General features: G+C 35.6%; 1 protein-coding gene across 3 annotated transcripts in view; it reads left to right on the top strand.

Annotated features, from left to right (window-relative positions):
* Positions 1 to 20,886, top strand: part of FGF10 (fibroblast growth factor 10) — a 59,472-nt gene extending 38,586 nt beyond the window's left edge. For all 3 annotated transcript variants that reach the window (XM_015848689.2, XM_015848688.2, XM_015848690.2), the window contains exons 4-5: positions 15,533 to 15,636; positions 18,497 to 20,886. In XM_015848689.2, the coding sequence (XP_015704175.1) occupies positions 15,533 to 15,636; positions 18,497 to 18,694 (302 nt within the window). In that variant the 3' untranslated portion in view covers positions 18,695 to 20,886. The remainder of the gene's footprint in view (positions 1 to 15,532; positions 15,637 to 18,496) is intronic.
* Positions 20,887 to 20,909: the final 23 nt, after the last annotated feature.

Below are 20,909 nucleotides of genomic sequence, written 5' to 3'. Positions count from 1 at the left end.
TAGAGAAGTTTATTCTGTGTAAACATTGTGGTTTCCCTGGATAAAATTCTGAAATGGAATTCAGATATGCAAGTCCTATTTCAATCTTTGCTGTTATTCTGCAAAACAATCTCCTAATCCAGTGTAATTAAGTTACTGGCTTCTAAACCTGATCTCCAGTACTTATTGATGCTGGAATGAGGGTCACACATTTTCAGGAATTTTGTACTATTTATGCTAATATGTACAAAATGTGAACATGTCATTCAGCAGCATGTCTGTTAACAGTAAATAGAAATAGCCTTTTTTAATGCACAAAGATAAGAACTACTTTATGAGGCCTGAGTATGAAGATATCACTGAGTATAATAAATCCATCAGCCACTTGCTTTAGCCCATCTATTACTTATAATCTAGGTATAAACCCAGATTTCTTGAAGAAGTAAAGTCTATTACGGGAGGATGGGAAGAGCACAAAGGTGCACCAGGCAAAGTTCAGATTGGTCATTAGTGAAAATTTCATTGCCATGGGGGTGGTAAAACACAGGGCCTGGGTGACTGCTGACAGCAGTGGGCACTGGGTTTTGCCAGCTGATGTCTGCTGCAGCAGCATTAATAGCTTGGAGATTCTTCCAACAATTTGACAGAACTCGCACAAGATAGTAGAGAATCAAGAAGGTGTTTTGCTAAACTGGAATTCCTTAGTCTCTGGTTTATTCAAGATTTGATGGAACACTAGCTACAGCTCAGTGTATACATGAAACATACGGAAATTGAAGTTACAGATCACTTGGGAATAGTGTCAGTATCACAGTGATGTTTCTCTACTGTCATAAAGAATTTATGTATATATATATATATATATTTACATATTTGTAGAGTAATTGCAAATTATATCAACATATCTGTCATAGACTGACAGTTTAAAGGCAACCACTGTAATTCTCAGTCACATGTTTCAGCGTACTCTTTTTCTATGAAGCAGATTTATTTATTTATTTATTTAGTGACTTCCATAAGGAGAAAAGAGGAGATTGCAATGTGGATTTGAGGAGAAAAAGAGGCCCTAGAAATGGTGAATAAAAAGAAAATAATTTATCAGAGGTAGGCAGAGGAACACAGACTTTGAGAATGATATTTTCAAAAGTGTTTCTGTGATCTTTGTGCCTTACTTATTAGAACACTTACTGTCTGTAAGCCTGGTTTTTGAAAGAAGTCCCACAGATCTCTAACTCTTGTAGATGGGAGTCCAGCTTCTCAATTCTGAACCCTAAGTTCTTTAAGATTTACCAGTTCCTTCTGGCTTCTCAATAGCCAAAAGTGTTGAATATTTCAGAAGGTCATGTGCTCACTATGAACGCTATAATTTTGTGCATTTCTGAAAGTGCTGGACATGCTATGCAAATACCATACAGAATGTCATGTAAAAAGTGCAGAATTTCATTGACTACTTATAGGTAGAAACATCTGTTCTGGAAGATTTCACACACTCTGAGGCATCTGCAAAGAATATAGAGAAATTTCAACACTCTTATTAAAATCATTCCTTAATATGAACTCTTACTTTTTTGTTTTCTTTAGCCCACTGTTTCTACTCCTCATCAGTGGAATCTGGAAGTTACTTATATGCTTACACTTTTGAATCTCTTCTTCTTAAGATAAACAATTAATTTATTTCACTTCCTTTTGCAAATTGTATTTTCTAGACATGTTACAGCGCTAGTTGTTCATCTTTAGACACATCTTGAAATGAGCACAGAGCCCAATTTATACATTCCAAGTGCTGGACGAAATAGAAAGACTTTCTTTTGTTTCACTCCTGCTATCCATCTTGAGATGTCTTAGGGAGATGCTTGTTTTTCATACTGTTCACTCAAGTCCAGACAGTGGACAAGTAGCCGCACAGCGATTTTTCTACAAAATTGATATCTTTTTCTTTTTTTTTTTTTTTTCAAATCTGCATTCATATTTCCTCAATATCTCATTCTGTTCTGGCAGTGAAATATTGACAGTGATTCTCTTAATTCACTTTCTATCCCAATTTTCATTACACTTAAATACAGTTTTATGTGTACTTACTGTATTTGAGATAATGTAACATTATAGGGTCGAAAGCCTAACTAATTAGCTCTTTTCAAGATACAAACAGTTACACTGTCATAAAATGAAATTGATTTGACAGAATTTGTTCTTGACAAATTCGTGTTGGCTGCTTCTCTACTTTCTTCCATTTCTGTTTCTGAGAGGATGTATATGTAAAAACTAAAGGGTAAACACACCACTTCAAACTAAAGGTCATTCTGATTTCCTGCTTTTGGCAGTAGCAGAAGCCAGGAAAGAAAAACACATACAATGATAACTGTCTATTATGCTTTTCTAGTATCTACTAGTATTCAGTTCAGAGATTAATGTTGGTATTTATGTCCTAGAACTTGCTTAGTTAATCATTTGGACTGCTCTTGACATAAACTGACATCCCACCAATGTCTGGTGTTATCTAACAAGCAGAATGTGAAAAAAATAGACTATTTCATATTCAGCATCTAACCAATAATTTCATCTGAGAGGCATCATAGTTTTCCTTTCTTCGGTGTTGCCCACAGTTCCATCTCCTCAGTCTATTTCTGCTACACCTTTAAAAACCTAAATTTCAGTCATTTCTCAGGCTTATTCTAATTTCTGACCATTCATGTCCCCCTTCTGTGTAGAATTTCTACAAGATTACTCCCTCTTTTATGAGATTAGAGACTAGGACAGCCTGTATGTTAGAAATGGAAGCTCAGATAGATTAAAACACTGCTACTATATTTTCCATAACCTAAAAATTCCCTATTCCTTTCCTGTACTTTCCTAAATTTTTGTTTCTACTATTTGTTATGTGACTAAGAAGTGATTGTTGAGACATAATCAGTTCTACAAGGTTTGGTTTTTATGAAATTAACATCACTGTTCCCTATGTGCATCACTTTAAAATACCCATCTATGTTTAGTTTTATCTGGCATTCTACTGCCCTGTCAGCTGGAATCCTGTGGTATCTCTACATTTACTCCCAGCTGAGCACAAGCAATGCAAAGACTTTACGTGTGACTTTCTGTGAAAAGTGATTTCTTACGTTCTCTGTTTTTAACCCATTACTTCTTTGTTAATTGTTACCTATACAATAGTTCCATAGCAGGTATATAAAACAGATGATGCCTCTTAGGGAATATAGTTGCCCCAGTAATTAGAGCATGCATGGAAAGTTTTGTATTTATTGTCTACGCACAGTCTGTATGAGCAGCACAGTAACTCTGACATGTCTCAGAATCATCTGTCTCCACATGCAGAACCACTGACAGAAGTACAGCAGCTCTACGCCTGCTCATCTCCATAACTGTCTAAGATTAGGTCTACATGATCAAATACTTTAGCAGCCCATGTGGCTTTTGGATCCAATGCTCCTCATCCTTCACACTGCACGTTAGTTCATTCCTTGCTTTTTTATAGAGAAACTTTCTTCCTGAGATGAACCTCCTCAAAATTTTCATACTAGCTCACTTCAGGAAAAAATTCTGGAAAGGAATATGGACAAGACAAACTCTGGTTTGTTTCTTTTGGCTTTATGCATTCTTATGCCAGACCCTGCAAGAGGAAGTCTGCACAACCTTGGCATCATAAGCAGCACACTGATGGGATGTGACACAGTCTTCACAACATGTCAGACACGCAGAACTGAACAAGCTATTGTCTGAGGGTATGCCTAAAGTCTTTAGAGGTAATAATCAGACTGAATTCATCCCAGGGGCTCTCACAGATATACCAGTCCACTCTAGGAGGTGTAAGTATGAAGGTCAGATAATTTTAACAATATGATTAAGGATCCAGGTGCTCTTTGTAGTGTTAGGCCATAGTGTAACTAAAGGTATCTCTGAATCTGGCATACAAGTGCATAGTGGTGAGGGCCAGCATTTTGTTTGCCTTAACTCCACATATTCCCTAGCAAGGCTTTTGCTGGGATTGCAGGAAAAATCCCACTCACTGTCAGCTGAGGATTTGATTGATGTCAGTTAGTTGAATGGGTTTTTGTGCTGCTAAAATCCAGTGAGCAGAAGACTCAATTTAAACACTGAATGCTGAGAAGAAAATGTGGAAAGAATGTACCAGACCTTCTGAATCCCATTGTCCATTAACTGTTCCAAACATAGTTCTGTATTTGCACAGAATTCTTGTGTGTTTCAAGAAAAGAGAGAAATAAAAAGATTCCAGCAACCCAGGCCACACGTGCTATTAGATCAGATAATCCTGTGTGCAAAACATGCTTGTTAGCTGTTATCTGAAGATGTCAGCAGGCAAGTTGGGAAACAAAATAGGAGATGAAGGTAATGGAAGCAAAAGGGTGTGAAGTGATTGTGCTTTGCAGATCAGCCTTTTAAGTTTCTGTGTAAGATTGACAATTTTGTCGTTCTGCTTTTTGATGAGGTGTTGAATGAATATTTAAGAAGACAGTGCTTATCACTGCTCATCGGGAGTTAAAAAAACTGTTTGTACTAGAAGACTGAAGATACCAGGTCCAGCCAGTTTAGGAGACAGCCAAGTATTAAAGATGAAAACACTGTGAAAGACATATATCAGGTGCTTTTGCTATAGTAGGCAATAGTTTATATCTGTGAGCAAGTGTACAGACCTTATTACTTGTTTTAGTGTTTCAGCTTACCTTTGATGGTTAAATGAAAGATATGTAGGACAAAGTGCAAGTCTAACAATAAAAATAAAAGCTAATTATATATCATTATAGTAATAATAATACTTGCAGTTATTGAATGGTGCCTTTTTGATTGTTTATAATTTAGGATGAATTAAGAATAATTTTTGTCAAAGAAAACAAAAAGTTAACAGGCAAAGCAATGAAATCATGACCTGTGGTCATCTATGTAAGACTTTTAAGCTAGTATGCTGTTGGCCTTAACATCTTCTGCATTAACAACTTGCAATGAATTTCTCAGTCCATTCACAATGTCTTTTTGTTTACTCCAAGATTATCCAGTAACGTGCTGATATTGTCTTTTTCAGTGAACGTCTTTTCTAAAAAAGTTAAGACAGTAGTTTATTGGCAACGGATCCTCCAGAGTTATGAGCTACTCATAGTCTATGACAGTGTTAAATTATAAACATAGACCCAAATTATGTGAATACGAGTATTAGGATCAAAGACCTCCCCTTCATTTTGTCACATCCAGAGCAGACAGTAAAATAATTTGGAGGAGAAAAAAGCTGTAAGGGACTAATAACAGTTAGGAATTTTAAGACGGAATGAAGTGCTGTTTGCAGTCACTTACTGATGATTCTAATAACCCTTTTGTACAGCTGCCCCAATTTATTCTTCCAAAATCTTCCTTCTGTCCCCTCAATCATTATGATGTTTCTTTTTTTTTTTTTCTTTTTTTTTTTTCTTTCTTTTTTTTTTTAACATGTTACTGTTGTGACCAAGTTAAATTGGGGTAATTTGTGACATTGTAGATGAAAACTGATGAAAATGTTTGTGAGTAACTGCCACCTAAGATAATTATGTGAAAAAGAGTGATCATTATCTCTGTCCAGGGGTTGTCTTACATTATAATCATACAGATCCCATATGTAAAGTACCTCTTTTCCTGGGAGAAGCAAAAACAGCCATAAAACATTAGAACCAACAACTAAATGATGTGGTGGATTAATGCATTTGGCAAGACTTTTACACAGAAACACATTAGTAGCAGGATAGTTCTGGAATCTGTACCTAGCCATAGGTCCCATGAAAAGGAGCCTTTAAAACTTAGTGATTTTCCATTTTACCCCAAATCTAGGTCATTTTGACCATACAGATTTAGTAAAGGATCCTACCTTGGCAGTGCAGTGTAAATTCCCAACTTTTGTGCTACAGTTATGCAATAGGTTTCTCTTTGTCTCCCACCTTACACAAGAGGATAAGTATTTGAGAGATGTTTTTCCAATCCTATTGTCCTGTATAACAAGTCAAGTTGAGAACTATCATAACAGATTAAAAATAATTATTGAATTAAACTGTTCTCTCATTTCTATGTTCAGCTCAGCCACCTTAACTAGAATAGCTAAAGCATGTGTGAAACCGTCTGAGTGGGAGGCAACAGACCTGTCTCTTGAATAAAGACTGTTGAGAGAGGCTCATCAGAGGCAACCTGCAGCACAGTTTCACACATCATACAGCAGAGATACAACATCTTATTGAAATACCTTTTACTTATCTGACTTTTTTAGCACCCAGGCTCATTTCCTGCTAGTGCCTAAGTGCCCCATTATATATAATTTGTGCCCAGTGCTTTAATATACTGTGTTTGCTAAGACCTTGTTGCTGATCATTAGTTGACTGCCTCAGAAGAGATCTGCCCTAATTGAAACTGTAAGTGAAGGACAACTATTTGTCCAGAAAAACACCCTCCATTTTGACATTTCTTTCACCATGCCATTGTCTGTATATTATCCTTTCCTTGTGTGTTAGGCTGGGCAATAAATTGAAAGTTTCTTCCAATTTGCTCTCTTATTCAAGTACAAATGGTAAAATGCAGGAGGTGAATATAACAATCATTAATGTGAAAGGTAACATGGGATTCTACAAAGGTTACAAATGGGCAGCCCCATACACCTTTGAGGAAATATTTTGAGTTATATTGGTATCTTAAAAGCTTTGCACCATCCTATGTATTTCTGTGTAAACATAAAAATTTAAGTTTTGGACGAAATCCTGAGTGCCTAGTCCTGTTGACTAAATGGAAACACAAATGGTCTGCCAAGTTTCGATTAGGATTTGAATTGGTATCCAAGTTTCCTTATAAACACATGAAGTAATCTTTCTGCTCTATTCAGTACCCATCAGACCTCAGTTAGAATACTGGTCCAGTCTTGGGCACCTCACTTTAAAAAAATTAGCTGCTGGAAAGAGACCAGAAAGAAAGCAATAGCCTGCAATTATAATAGCAATCTAGAAAACATATACTACCAGGAATGACTGCAAAAACCTGAATTGTTTGTTCCCTAGGGTTTTTTGGTTGGTTTGTTTCATACTGAGAGCTTATTTCCAAGCCACATCATTCCAACAATTTTGTTTACAGTCCTTCTCCACGGTTATATTTGAAGGGTTGGTGAACTTCAGCATAGAGACAGAGAAGAATATTAGGGAGAAGGGAGGGCTGGAAATCCTTAAATCATCTCTGTCAACAGAGCTAACAAACCAGGCAAGCACAACCATGCAACTAAGCATATATACCAGTATGGAGTGTTCTGTTTTCCCCTCTTTTTTCTCTCGGTCTGTGAATTGCTACAATAACTTGGTCAGTTTAAGTTGTCATCTATAATTCTTCTACCCCAGAAACTAATATTTGGCACAGTAAAGTCTTCAGACTCTTATGTTTTCCATCAACATTCACAGAGCTAGCAGTACCTATTCTTGTCTTTGCCCAAAGCATGGTTGGCTTTATCAGTAGCTAAGACATCTCCATAGCTTAAATAAATTTAAATGAAGAAAGAAAGAATCTTTGTCATCTTCCCTCCCTTTGATTAGCTCCAGCAGTACTGTGGAGAAATCTGATGAAATGATTGCATGTAAGTGATGAAAGTGAGAGACAAGGTGTCCCTAAAAACTGATCTGACCTCAAATGACAACATAGATATGTCCTCTTGCATTTGCTTTGGATAAGTTTCACTTGCCTGACTTTTGACATTTAGCACAGAAAGTGATGATGTTCAGAAGTGCCTGTTTCTCCACTGACTAGCAGGTATAACTCATTTTTAATTAAATGTCAGAATGGATTTCACAGACATGTCAGGATTGCTTCCTGACATTCAGCTACATAAAGCAGCTAACTTTAAGCTCCTCTTTTGCTAGCCAACAGATCTTACTATTGCATAAGATTTTCTCTTCCTGTGTACCATAGTGTTTCCATCATTTATTTAGTGTACAGAGGAGTGTTGGTTAAGTGATCCATGTTCTGCTCTGAAATCAAACTCATAAAAGCAGTAGATAAGGAAAGGAGGAGAAGATTATTTTCTTCTAATCTGATAAAGAGCTCTAATAATTAGTCTTTTTTATGGTCTTTGTGAACAATGGATGCTTCATGACTTATGCCGATACTGTTCTCATGCAGGAGGGCTCTGAAGTCCTGTTCCCACAGTCTCTCAGAAGTCTGGACATTTATCTCAAGCTTATCCACATGCATCAGATGTCAGAAAGCTCACGGGACATTCACATTTTGGCTACATTGATCTAAATATGACATATCAGAAACTTTCTTAGTGATATTTCAATATTCTGACATCTGATTTAGAACAGGAAAGGTTGAGGTCTCAACAAATATTAAATAATAATAAAAAGGACCAAAGTGATTTTAACTTCCAATAAAATTTTGGTTTTAAGTCAAAGCTTAGGTTATGGCTCAGGCTATTGCTTATTTTGGATTTCTGTCTGTAACTCTTTTACGTTGTAGATTTATACCTGGAGCTATATTTCACATAGAGCCACGAAATCCAGAAGGTTACATTTTAGTGGAGCTACTTTGCTTGGTTCTAAGTGCTTCCAAAGTCAGCTCTTGCATATCCCTTTTTATTTTTCATAGGTTTATTTTCTGTTCTGCTACCTTCCTCTTTTTGAAGTCAAAAATTCTTTAGCAAAACAAATTAAAAAAAAAAAAAAAAAGGAAAGTGTTCTGATTTGGAGATGTGTTCAGTGGTGAAAGAGGAAGGAAATGGACCCAACAGCCTCTCATTTCCTAAGCATTTCACTCTGCTCTTGCATGACCACATCCAATCAGTCTTCTCTCTTCTTTAAACAGCATGTTTTCAAATCACCTGTTATGAACAGTGAGATCTTCAACATGATGCTTTATCACCGACTTTGTGACTCAGTGACTTCCAAGCCACTGACAGTCAAAAGAACCCTCCCAGATACTATCTGTGGATGCTGACCAAACCAAAGTTCTCAAACCTCAGGTAGGAGGTGTGTTGCCAAGACTCTTTCTCTCCAGACACCCGCCAAGAGCTGCAGCTGCCTTCACAGGCCCAGCATCTTCATGCCATCATTTAGGAAACTGGAAAGTTTCATAATCTCTCAGTTATCACATTCCATCCAAGTTAAATCACTCTTAATCCACAGTATTTAATCACACAGAAGAAAAATGAAGAGAAGGAGGGACTGCCTGTGGATTGCCATATATGTGGCGTCTTATCTGAGATGACTAGGCTCAGAACAGGGGAGGATGCAAGGTCTCTTTTCCTCTACATTAAAACTGGCATGACAAATATACAGTGCATTTTAAGAACTTACTTACTTTACACAGGACAGAGAAAAATGGCCTCTGCTTCACACTGTGAAGTTCAATTTGACTCCAGAATCATGTGGTTCTTATTGTTTGGCACAACTGGATCGACTGAGTATCGATTACATATCTTGCACTGTGTCAAGTTTACTGTTTCCTTATAGTGGCCTTCCAGTACCTGAAGGGGGCCTACAGGAAATCTGGGGGGTGGCTTTTCGTAAGGGTAGTTAGCAACAGGATGAAGTAAATTGGTTCTAAATGAAAAGGGTAGATTTAGACTAGATATCAGGAAGAAATTCTTTACTTAGAGGTTGGTGAGACAATCTAACAGGGTGCCCAGTGAGGCTGTGGATTCTCCCTCCCTGGAAGCATTCAAGGCCAGGCCGGATGGGTCTTTAAGCAGCCTGGTCTAGGGGGAGGTGTTCCTGCCTATAGCAGGGGGTTGGAACAAGGTGGTTGTAAAGGTCACTTCCAGCCCAAAGCATTCTATAATTCTATGAAGAAACTGCCTGGCATAATTTCAGATTGTTGTAGGATGTTCTGTAAATTTTTTGCTGCATATCACTGACATTTTTATAAGAGCATAAGAAATTTTGAATTAGGGATCAGAATTATGTAAGAGGTTGTTTTTTGTTTGTTTGGTTTTTTTCTTTTGGTTTTAAACAGTCCCTCTGTGTGCAGCAAGACAGCTTTCCGTTACTTTCTCATTTATATAATGATCACTTTTATAAACCATAAAAATAAAGTTTATTTAAGTTAAATATATTTGGGTTCCATTGGGAGTATGTTCCTAGCCCTTGGGACCTGTAAATATAGCACATGCATGGCTACAGGGTACATCCCTTGATATTTAAAATGTTTCTAATTATGTTGAGACGGAAATGGTTTGGATATTGAAAGCCATGCTTTTACAGTGGATGTGGTCAAAGGGGATTAGTTACAATTGTTAAAGTTTACAGAGTAATGGCTGTAAAATAATAGTGTACTATCTGTTTTAAAACCATAAGGGAATCCACAGTGGTTTTTTTGTCCTCTTTTTTTAATTTATAATTTTATTTTTCTTTACACACTCCCAAAGAACATGAAACAAGAAATGAGTAACTACTGACCAGATTTTTTCTCCTGAAAATACAATTTTTTAAATTTCTCATTATCAAACCTCATTACAAATAAAATTATTCCATAGAAAGTATTTATTTTATTAATTTTGTATATGTTAGATAGTATTTGAAATATTGTTTTTGATTCCTTCTTTACAAAAAAAATTAACATGAATTCCAAACAGAAACTGGCATGTGCTAGAACAGAAAAATAGTAAGATAAAGTTAAGCTGGGTGAGTTACTTGGTTTTCACTTTATTCACTTCTGACATGACTGAAGATGAGCTAAACATAAAATATCTATCTCTACAAAGAGAAACACAAAAGATCTGAAGACAATACCTATACTGAGAAAAAGGATGGAATAAGTAGTGTTTATGTTATAAGTACCTAAGAAATGATTAACTAAATGAATTAATTGTAAAACCAAATCTACTGAGTTTTCACCAATAATGGGCTAAAATCTTCATGTACAGGAGAGAAGTGTGAAGCATCATACATTTGCAAAATATTTTAGAAATTAATATTTCTAAGGCTATTCTCTTCAACAAGATCAGCCAGCAAAAACTAAGTGAAAGTCTTATATAGGAAACCAGTTAACAGCTTTTCAGTGTCGGTCTGAACAGGGACATCAGGTTCTTCAAGATTTTCTTCAAAGTATCTCAAATTTATAAACAGCTTAAAAGAAAGAACTGAAAATAAAATTTTTTTATAGTATTAAACATGGAATAGTTGCACGTATTTTGGAGGTCTGAATTAGTATGACATATTAGAGAAGTGACAGAATAAAGCAGAGGACACTTAAGCATATGCAGAGTATGAAACTTAATTAAGTATAATCAAATTCACAAATGTATGATAAGAAGGACTGCTTGAATTTCTTTCAAATATTTAATCACAAATTGAAATGAATCCCATGAAAAAGAAAGAAGTATGCATAAATGTGTGAAGACGCATGTATCATTTGCAGGAAATGTGAAATGTTTCTTCATGTTTCAACACCAGTAAGACATTACTAAGAGTACTACAGCTGTGCTGTGGGGACACAAACCACAGTGTTTAAAGACCTAGAAAATCTGACAGCTTTAAGGAATGCACTGAAAAACTGGACTTGCTTAGAATGATTAAGATGGTAGGTAGAAAAGTAGGTGTGGTAACTTCTGAACGTGTAAAAGCTATCTGTAATGAAAAAAAGAATTCTTTTTTCCCGTCAACTTACATTTAAAACAGGAAATAATGGGCCCAAATTGAAACAAGATCGTGTCAGATACCAGAAAAACATTCTAATGTAAATACTGAGATAAACCACCTCGGATGTTATAAAAGTGTCTAAGGACAATTCATCTGCCAACAATAGTTTTCCTGTTTAAGGCCAAGGAGTACACTTGTCATTACATCATTTCAGCCATATTGCCTATGGCTATTTACAGATTCTTGCTTCCAAACTGTAGCAAGTGATGAATATTAAGTTTTAAAGTATTTATTCTTGAAAGACAATGGAAATTATCTATATTTTTTTATTTCAGTACTATAGAGGCCTGGTCATGGTGCATGACTCAGTCACAGAAACTATGAGGAAAACACAGAAAACTGTGTGCCCTCAAAGAAGTCAGTATCATTAGATGGTGAAAAAACTACAGTTTTATGCTTCATACTGTACGCCTCAATTGCTTTTCTTTACACGTTCCTGCTGAATTTAATAATGACTCGAGAATAATAAAATACATATTTTCACCCTTACATCAAAGAGGCTTGATTTAAATCCAGTCTGTTTCAAAGTTCTGGAAATTCCTTATCACTTCTGCGTGGAGATTGGTGTCAGATGAGTTGATGCTCTCATGTTGACCTCTGGAATTTGTGCCTACATCACTGACACCTATGAAAAGGTTCCCATTGCCTTCAGTAGATTTCTATGAAAGTCCTGAGAGAAATTCCTCCATGAAAATCTGTGAATGTTGATGAATAATTTTCAATTTAAAAAATAGCTAATTGAGTGCTTATAATGAGCGTATCGCTCCATAAATTCTCCACGGTGTGCTCTTAGCAGCAAGGTAGATATGTACCAAACCGAATCTGTGCTGCCCAAGAGGCAATAGATCAAAAGTGGAAAATTGCAGAACATATTTTTAACTTCCAAATACACAAAACATACTGAGAATATATCCAGGATCAGTGTTTATGAGAACAAACATAGCAGTTTAGAAGAATTCAGACACATTTAGCTGCAGTTACTACTATAATGGGGTGAAAGCAAGTTAGTTACCGTGCTTTATAATATGAAATGAACACAATAAGATTTCTCCTCTTGACTTTCTTTTGACTGTCTCATTGAAGATGTAATAGCATATGAGATTGTGACCAAACTTTACCAGAAACATATTATTATATTTTCATATATTCTGTGAATAATTCTGTTACTTTAACTGGGCTGATGTATTGCAGAGTAATTTATTATTGTTGATTAAGGGGAAATTTCTTAAAATTTATTAATTCAATTCAAGTTTCATATTTAAACGCTGTTTTTCTCCAACTGTTCTCAGAAGTTTCACATGTGTAATACTCTGTAAATCTAATATGGTGTGCTTGTTACAAGGATAATGTGACAAACTATAATTTAGTTTAACCTATCTCAAAATGTAACAAGTAATAATGGCAAGATTTCCACTATCAGATTCTCTTTTTATTGTTTCTGATGTTTGAGATGGAACCAGTCTAGTCTTTCCCATGAGACAATTCAGGCACAAAGATATTAATCTCTGCACTAATGTTCTGACAATTCTTCTTTTCCTTTTTTGACATGGAAAATCCTAAAAACACATTACCTACACAAAAAGAAGACAGTGTCATATCAGTGTTCACAACACTTTCTTATTCTTTAATGGCTTCTCACCCATATAGCCCAAACCATTTTACTTAACTCTGCCTGAATTTAGAGCACAGTTATTTTAGGGGATAACCAACAGGAGAGAAATATTGAGGACCACTGCTCTGTATTAATTCTCTAGTAGAAAATCAAGGAAGAAACTTAGTTTTTCCATTGTTTTGAAAATGCGCAACATTACTAAGTAAAAAGCATAACACCCCTTGGCTGGTATGGGCTCAATGATCTGTTTGTCCTGGGCTAGCTATCTGGACCTTAAGGAGACCTCACAACTTCAGATTAAACAGTGTATCTCTATTCATTTTACATGTGGAAAATGACACAGAGCTCCTTTGCAACAATAAAGTCAGCTTCAAATGTAGGACATTCGGTGGCGCAGTGGTAGGAATGCCGCTTGCAACACCGGAGACCCAGGTTCGAAACCAGGGGGATGGACTCGATGATCTCTAAGGTCCCTTCCAACCCGCATGAGACTGTGATACTGTGATACTGTGACATGGATCTTAACTGACTACCCACACATTTTCTGGATCTTCCTAGAGTACTCCACTAATTGAAAGTTCATCTTACTTCTACTTAAGGACCTTGTGCTGATTCCAAGCTAACATTACATAGAAATAACTTATGGAAATTTTGTTTAGAGTTTTCATTTATCTAACTGACCATATCTTTTTCCACTTGGCAGTAGTGAGGCAGATCCAGATATCAGAGAGGCCTTTGCTGCTACTGAATTGGATACCTCTGAGTTTGGAAACTAATTTTCCTGCTCCCTCTCAGGTAGCAGAATTGTAGTGCCATGTGTAACTGTGTCTTCACTGTTGATTCAAATTCCCTGAATTTCAGCTTGAGAGAGGATTTGAGCAGAGCAGTTCTCATATGGCTGCAAGAAGTTAGTGGACATTCAGCATTATCACAGCATGAAGGTGAAGGTTTTTTAGTGTATATATCAAGTCCATCCTTACCAGAACTAATTTTTCATTCTGATTTCTCATTTAAAAAAAAAAAAAAAAAAAGCAGTGTAAGAGCTTCTGCTGCATCCTAAAGTCCACATGCTTTCACAGACTGCATAGATGGCATATTTTCAGGGCATTTCCAGATAAAAGAGCTGAATAGCCTGCTATACTGTTGATGCGTGGTTGGCATAAGGAATTCTTCAGTAAATGAAAAGAACATATGAATTTTCTAGTTCTGTGCTCAGATAAAATGCTTTGGACGTAGTTAGGAGGAAATTGTTGCATATTCATTTTTTTAAGTGAGCTAACTCATAAATGTTGTTCCAGGTGACCTATTGGTCATGCTTTTTGTTGGCTCCATCTAGGATATTTTCCTCTAAGATTTTTCATTCCTTTTGCTCTTCCTTCAGTTTCCCCAGTGGTAGCCCCTTTGTGTCTTGTATTCTGACTACTAGTACTTCAACATCAGTAGAAATTCTGGAGCCTGGATGCTACCTGAAAAAAATATTTAGAAGTTATTTGGTTGGACCTGTATTTGTTCTATGTGAAAGTATACGTATTAAAACAACATAGCAGTCCAGTTGCTCTAATAATAGCTGAAAACAGACCTCTGAAGTCACTCACTATGTAAGTGGTACTAACTAACTTCTACCAGTCCCAACTCAGTATGCAGAAAATGCAGGCAGAAAATACAGAGATGAAAAGCTCTGTCTCCCATCACTGGCCCCTTGAGTCATCCAGTATCCCAGAAATAGTTTGTTTTAAAGAAACAAAGCTTAATCATATTTATTACAAACAGAGTAAAATGTTTCTGATATCTGAAAGGCAAAGAAGATAATGTGGCCATTAGGGTTAGTCTTACTATATCCCAAGATGTCAACACGCTTGCCAAAAAATGAATTTATCAGCTCAGTGTAGCCAAGAGATTTAGTTTATCTAAATGTCCTACAAGGAATAAATAGTTTACCACTGGTTTTGTAGATTGGGATAAATCTAACATTCTATTGACATATGCTATAGATTTAATTTAATGCTGTGGTTCAGATGTCTCTTCTGATAAATCTTAGTAAAATCTATGCTAAGAAGAATGGAGCTGTTTCAGTATTTATGAGATTTAAAATGCAGGGTTAGCAAAGGAAACATGTTAATTGAAACAATATTTGTGTACGTTTTTGCAGTGGTTTGGAAAAGAACATTGCTGAAGTCTATTAGTCAGACGGTGCTGAATACTAGAGGTGGAATATTCTTCAAGTTTTTTGCTATTTTTCTGTAGTGAAAAAACCTAATGAAACAAATATTTCAATTTCTATTTTTAGGCATATTGGAGATAACATCTGTAGAAATTGGAGTTGTGGCAGTTAAGTCCATCAAAAGCAACTATTATTTAGCTATGAACAAGAAAGGAAAAGTCTACGGCTCTGTAAGTATTATTTTTACCTTCTCAACAGACAGCAGTAGTCAGCATTGCTCCCCTTCTTGCCTACTGAAACCCTGCTTGCCCACATATTACTACTAAAGGTGTTCATCAAAATTTCATCCTCAGGTGGTCCCACATCCATACACTCCCTGTTCCAGGCATTTATCATGCACACTGCTTCAGGCACATTTCTTACTAAATAATGGCTGATGGAGAAGGGTCTACAAAATTTGAAAATTAAGACCAGATTTCCTTGTTTCTCTGTAGTACAACCACATTTATTAGACTGCATTATTCTGAAGGGATACCCAAAATCTTGTAAAAATTCAGCTGATGGAGCAGGCACACCAAATTGTCTAACTTTGAATGTTGAGAAGATTTCTAAAGCAGCCATGTATAGACTGAATGTACCAGTTAATACACAAGTTTATAGACAGTACAAGGAGACGGAGATTTTGACTGAGAAGAATTTGGCTATCATTTGAAAGCTGTCTTTAAATCTGCATTTGTCTAAGACTGGGTTAACTGATCTTTCCATTAGAAAAAAAAATTATGACCCAAATATTTTTAGCAGGAATCAATATGATCTGTAATTCAGACTAGTAAACTCTGATTTATACTCACATCCACACAATGGCACAGACACCAGATTGTTCTATTATTGCATATTGTTTGCTTTATACAAGTCACCTACAAAGGCAATGAGCTAGTCTTCAAATTGATCAGTATTCAAAATATTTATAGACTTAAATAGAGCAATGTAGCTAAGTCTGTCTCTGCTGCAGATTGTGAAGTAATGCTAACCTGAGAGTAGCAAGAGGATCGAGGGACCTGAATGTTTGTTTCCCATGTAAAGAAGAAATTACTTTATGTGTGTTTAGTTCACACAAACTAAACAGTCTTTCTTCATCCATGCTGTTTCTAGGCAGCCCTGCTTCATAGTTACCTCTGACCTCCTCAAAGACCTGAACAGAGAAATTATTCTTTAGCTCCTATAAATGTGGATTTTAATTTGATAAATTACACTAGACAGAAATACTAGATGATTAGTGGTCAGTCCTACACCACTGATAGATGTAAAGGTATAATGCGCAGCTGACAAAGTTACCTTTTGTCACTTAAGCTCCGTTGCTATACTGATCACAGGTATGCTTATAGACATACAAAATGATGCAAGTTTAAAACACCATCCTAAGTCCATATGTCTCAGTTAACTACGTTTAACATAGTCATCTGTGATGATCTATCCCAAAAGCTCTGGTAAGTTTTCCTACTCAAGTTGTTAGCTTGAGTAGGAAACTAAAGAGAAAGGAAAGTAGGAAACTAAAGAGAAACAAAAAAAGAGAAGCAGAGCAGCTTTCGTGTACCATAGGTGGAAACTGCTGCCAAAAGATTCAGTAATTCACAGTGTATTAGAAATAGTGCTGACAGGGGGATACGAATGTGGAAAGCCTTTTTTTTTAATTCCAACTGAGATAATTTTTCAATATTCACATCATAAAATCACAACATAATGACTTATCAAAATGTATTCCATAATACTTCAGAGATTTCAAGAATGCTTCTGTTATTATTTTTCCCATCCTCCCTAGACTTGCAGTTAGACTCATATTACTACAGTGTGGCAGTTTGCAGACGGATATGAAAAACAGAACCAATAAAAATTTTAAAAACACTCTTAAGCATGTGCATAATAGACATTGGTGCAGGGCTATACTGAAATTCGTTTGAAATGAGCAAAGCAATTCTGGGCTAACACTCAGACCCCTGCCAATAATACTTCTTAGCCACTTCTCAACATCATCTGCTCCCTCTGTATTGTCTAAGAATAGAACTAAAAGTTTGGTCTGCAGTGTGGTTCTGCATCTGAGAAAACAAGTCAAGACACTGTTTCTGTTTTATCAGTTTTCTCTGTTTATCAGATACTTTGGTGTCTGACTGACTGGCTAGAACAAGGGAGACAAGGAAGATGAATTTTTGGATTTATTTAGCAAAATAACAGTCTGGCAGACTGGAAAAATTATTGTGGATTTGAAATGTGATTAAGAGCCACCTGCTTTATTAATGCCTTGACACCTCCTGTGTTATTATTCCTGTGTTGTAGTATTATTACTGCAAGTAGAAGTTAAACAATCTGTATGTAGGTTTATGAACACAAATAGTATTTATGGTTGTTTAACTAACTACTCATTTGAAAGCTGAAAAACCTTTTTGGGAAACAAATTGGATTTGAGTGTGCTCTATTCTGTTAAGAAAATACTTGTGCTCTGTGGTCCTACTACTACTTTACCCAAAATTACTCTCAAGTTTACTTTAATATCTTCTCAGTAAGATACAGGGTTATATATGAATCATAAAGGCTAGTAAATGAATCTTTTTAGACTAAGCCCATCTTCAGTTCAGCACAGTAAAAGGTCCTCTCATCCACTGTAACAATAGTGTAACAGTGATTCATACTCATTAAAAAAGCCCTTTTTCATTGCCAGTGTGGTGTAAAGGATCTTACTTTCAATAAGAAGTAGGTCTAAGCCATGCATTTTACTTTAACACATGGTATCAATAATCTGGTTCAAGATATTTAAAGGTTGTATTTATTAGAACTGGAGTGTGATGAATAATTCCAAGATTGCTACCTCATACTTTGAGTTTATGACTGAGAATTTGATTTAATATTGTTATATTCCACTACAGAGAAGTTGCAATTCAACTCTCAGTGAATTTTGTCATTTTATTTCTATAATTGTGCACAAATGAACTTTTTCCCACTTTTTTGCTATATAAGTGCTGTTGATATCAATGGTATTTACACAGTGAAGCATTATGTCTGTTCTGAAATGGTGCATTTTTTTTATTCTTTCAACAGAAGGAGTTTAATAGTGATTGCAAATTGAAGGAAAGAATAGAAGAAAATGGATACAACACATATGCATCCTTAAATTGGAAGCACAATGGAAGGCAAATGTTTGTTGCTCTGAATGGAAGGGGAGCCACAAAGAGGGGACAGAAAACAAGAAGGAAAAACACTTCAGCTCACTTTCTTCCAATGGTAGTAATGTCATAGATGAAGGAACTGTTTTATCAATGCAGATGAACCAAAGGCTCTTATGTCACTAATAATTGGTAATCTTCTTGAAGAATAATTGCAAAGAAATAGTGCAGACATCTGCTTGTTTGAAAAGAGCAGGGGAAGCCTCTGAAGTTTTTGTACTCATTGCTGGCAAATGAAATGCTTTTATTTAGTTCAGTGTTCTATCTTAAGAGCAAGATAGAAGCTGAATCAAAGGGGATATAAGTCATTGCCAGTGTGAACAATTTTTTTTCTCTCTGCAACAGAACTTAAGGAATGTGAGACAATCTAATGAATGATCTTCGTGGGGAAAGTTATTTATGGAATACTAACTCATATCAAAGACCTTAATTGCTCATTCAAGCCTATGAACAGTTAGACATGCAAGCATTTACTGGAAGCACTTGGGTCATATGCACAAAAAAAGATGCTTCTGGAGAAGCCTTGTGGAAGAATGGATAGGATTTAAGAATATAAGCAAAGCAGTATCAAACTGTTCTAACAAAACGAATACTATGGTTTGCTTGTATGTTCTAACTTCACTCCTTTTTATTTCTCTCTAAGTTATTTATTTAATAGGATGTTAAATATCTTTTTTTTTATTATTATTTGAAATGTTTTCCTCATTTGCTTCTTTGTTGTTTTCCCTTTTTCTCAGTGCTTCACACAGGGCTGATAAGTTAAAAGATCAGAACCTTGTAAGTACTGTGAGAATAGGTAATGGACAAGGCTTTAAAGGCAGAATTTCATGTGTATAATCCATTTTTTTTCCTAACTCTCTTGCACTTAATCAAAAGACCAAACATGCAGTGCTTGGATTAATGGTATTGTGTGTCTTTATGTTTGAGAGGTTTTCTTACATATTAGCACTCAAAAACAAACTTCAAGAAATACTTCAAAGGTACTTTCTGCTATTTTTAAACTGAAAGCAGGGTCCATCTCTGTACTTGGGTATCAATGCATCTGCTTGTATATTCGTCTGACTTTGATTTCATTGTGGAATTAAGAACAAATGCATTGCAATCAGTAAGAAATTTTGCAGCAAGCACTGGGCTGACACCTGGATGTAGACAGTCCTATTAGAATCACTGATAATGCCATTGTTTAAATTAAACAGAATGAACTTTCCAAGTGTTAAATTTGGTCTCTGAAAGATGAGATAGCAACACAGCACACCTTATTCAATTAATATTGCCATTCAGTGCATTTGTCCTTGTTAAGAGCTTGAAGAGTCACAGAAAAAGAGTGGGAGCAATACCTAAATAAGGACTGAGGGATAGGGAATCCAAAATCATGCTCATGCATTTATCAGAGATTATTACTCACATGTATATTATATATGAGAGCCAACAAAAAAGCTGTGCTGGTATCCAGCTTTAGCATGCCTTTCATATCCACCATAGTCACTGAAGGCTCCAAATGCATAATATCCAGCACATTTTCATTAAGTGTTGCTAGTCCCATGGCTTAACTTGAGCAACTGCAGTATAACAAAATTTAGCATAATATGAAGTCTGTTCAATTAAAGGTACATAAGGTTTGTTTTATGTTTTGCTTTACTCTGTAATTTTATAGAGCTCTGGATAGCTCACCAATGTAACCATACTGAGATTCATTTTGTTAGAGCAGATAAATAGAAAGCAGTACAACAAATAATTTGTACCACTGTCTTCACAATGTATTCCACTAAATAAATAATTAAGCCTTTGCAGTGTCTGTAGTAAGAAACAGAAGTAGTACAATATTATTTTGTTCTAAATACTTTTAAGTAATAACTATGAGATTATATTGATGATGCAGTTTTATCTTCAATATTTCTTGTTGTGAAAAAGTCATTTTTATTTTTATTGTTTGGAAACTGTATTTTGGTACAAAGGAGAGCCTTGCTTAATGTTTCTTTTGAGAATGTTTAACCTCTATAAAGGCTGGTGTTGTTGGAATCTTCTTTAAGTTATTTAAGTCAATGTTTAACCAGCACTTCAATCTTAATCTGTTATTTAAATATTAGCTGTTAAAAATAATAATAATAATAATGAAAGAAAGAAAAAAGGAAAAACAACACACAAAAAATAATAGGTTTCCCATAAAATACAAAGTGGTCAGACTGTATTTCCTGTTCTTGAATAAAGTCAACTCTTTTAAAACCAGAAAGTAATTTGAGACACAACATTCTAACTGATAGCTAACATTACATTTAATGGATTTCATG

This window comes from Coturnix japonica, chromosome Z (assembly GCF_001577835.2).
Source record: "Coturnix japonica isolate 7356 chromosome Z, Coturnix japonica 2.1, whole genome shotgun sequence".
In the NCBI taxonomy this organism is placed as follows: Eukaryota; Metazoa; Chordata; class Aves; order Galliformes; family Phasianidae; genus Coturnix; species Coturnix japonica.
Note: the sequence above shows the minus strand (reverse complement) of the source record. Positions and strands in the feature narration are given on the sequence as shown.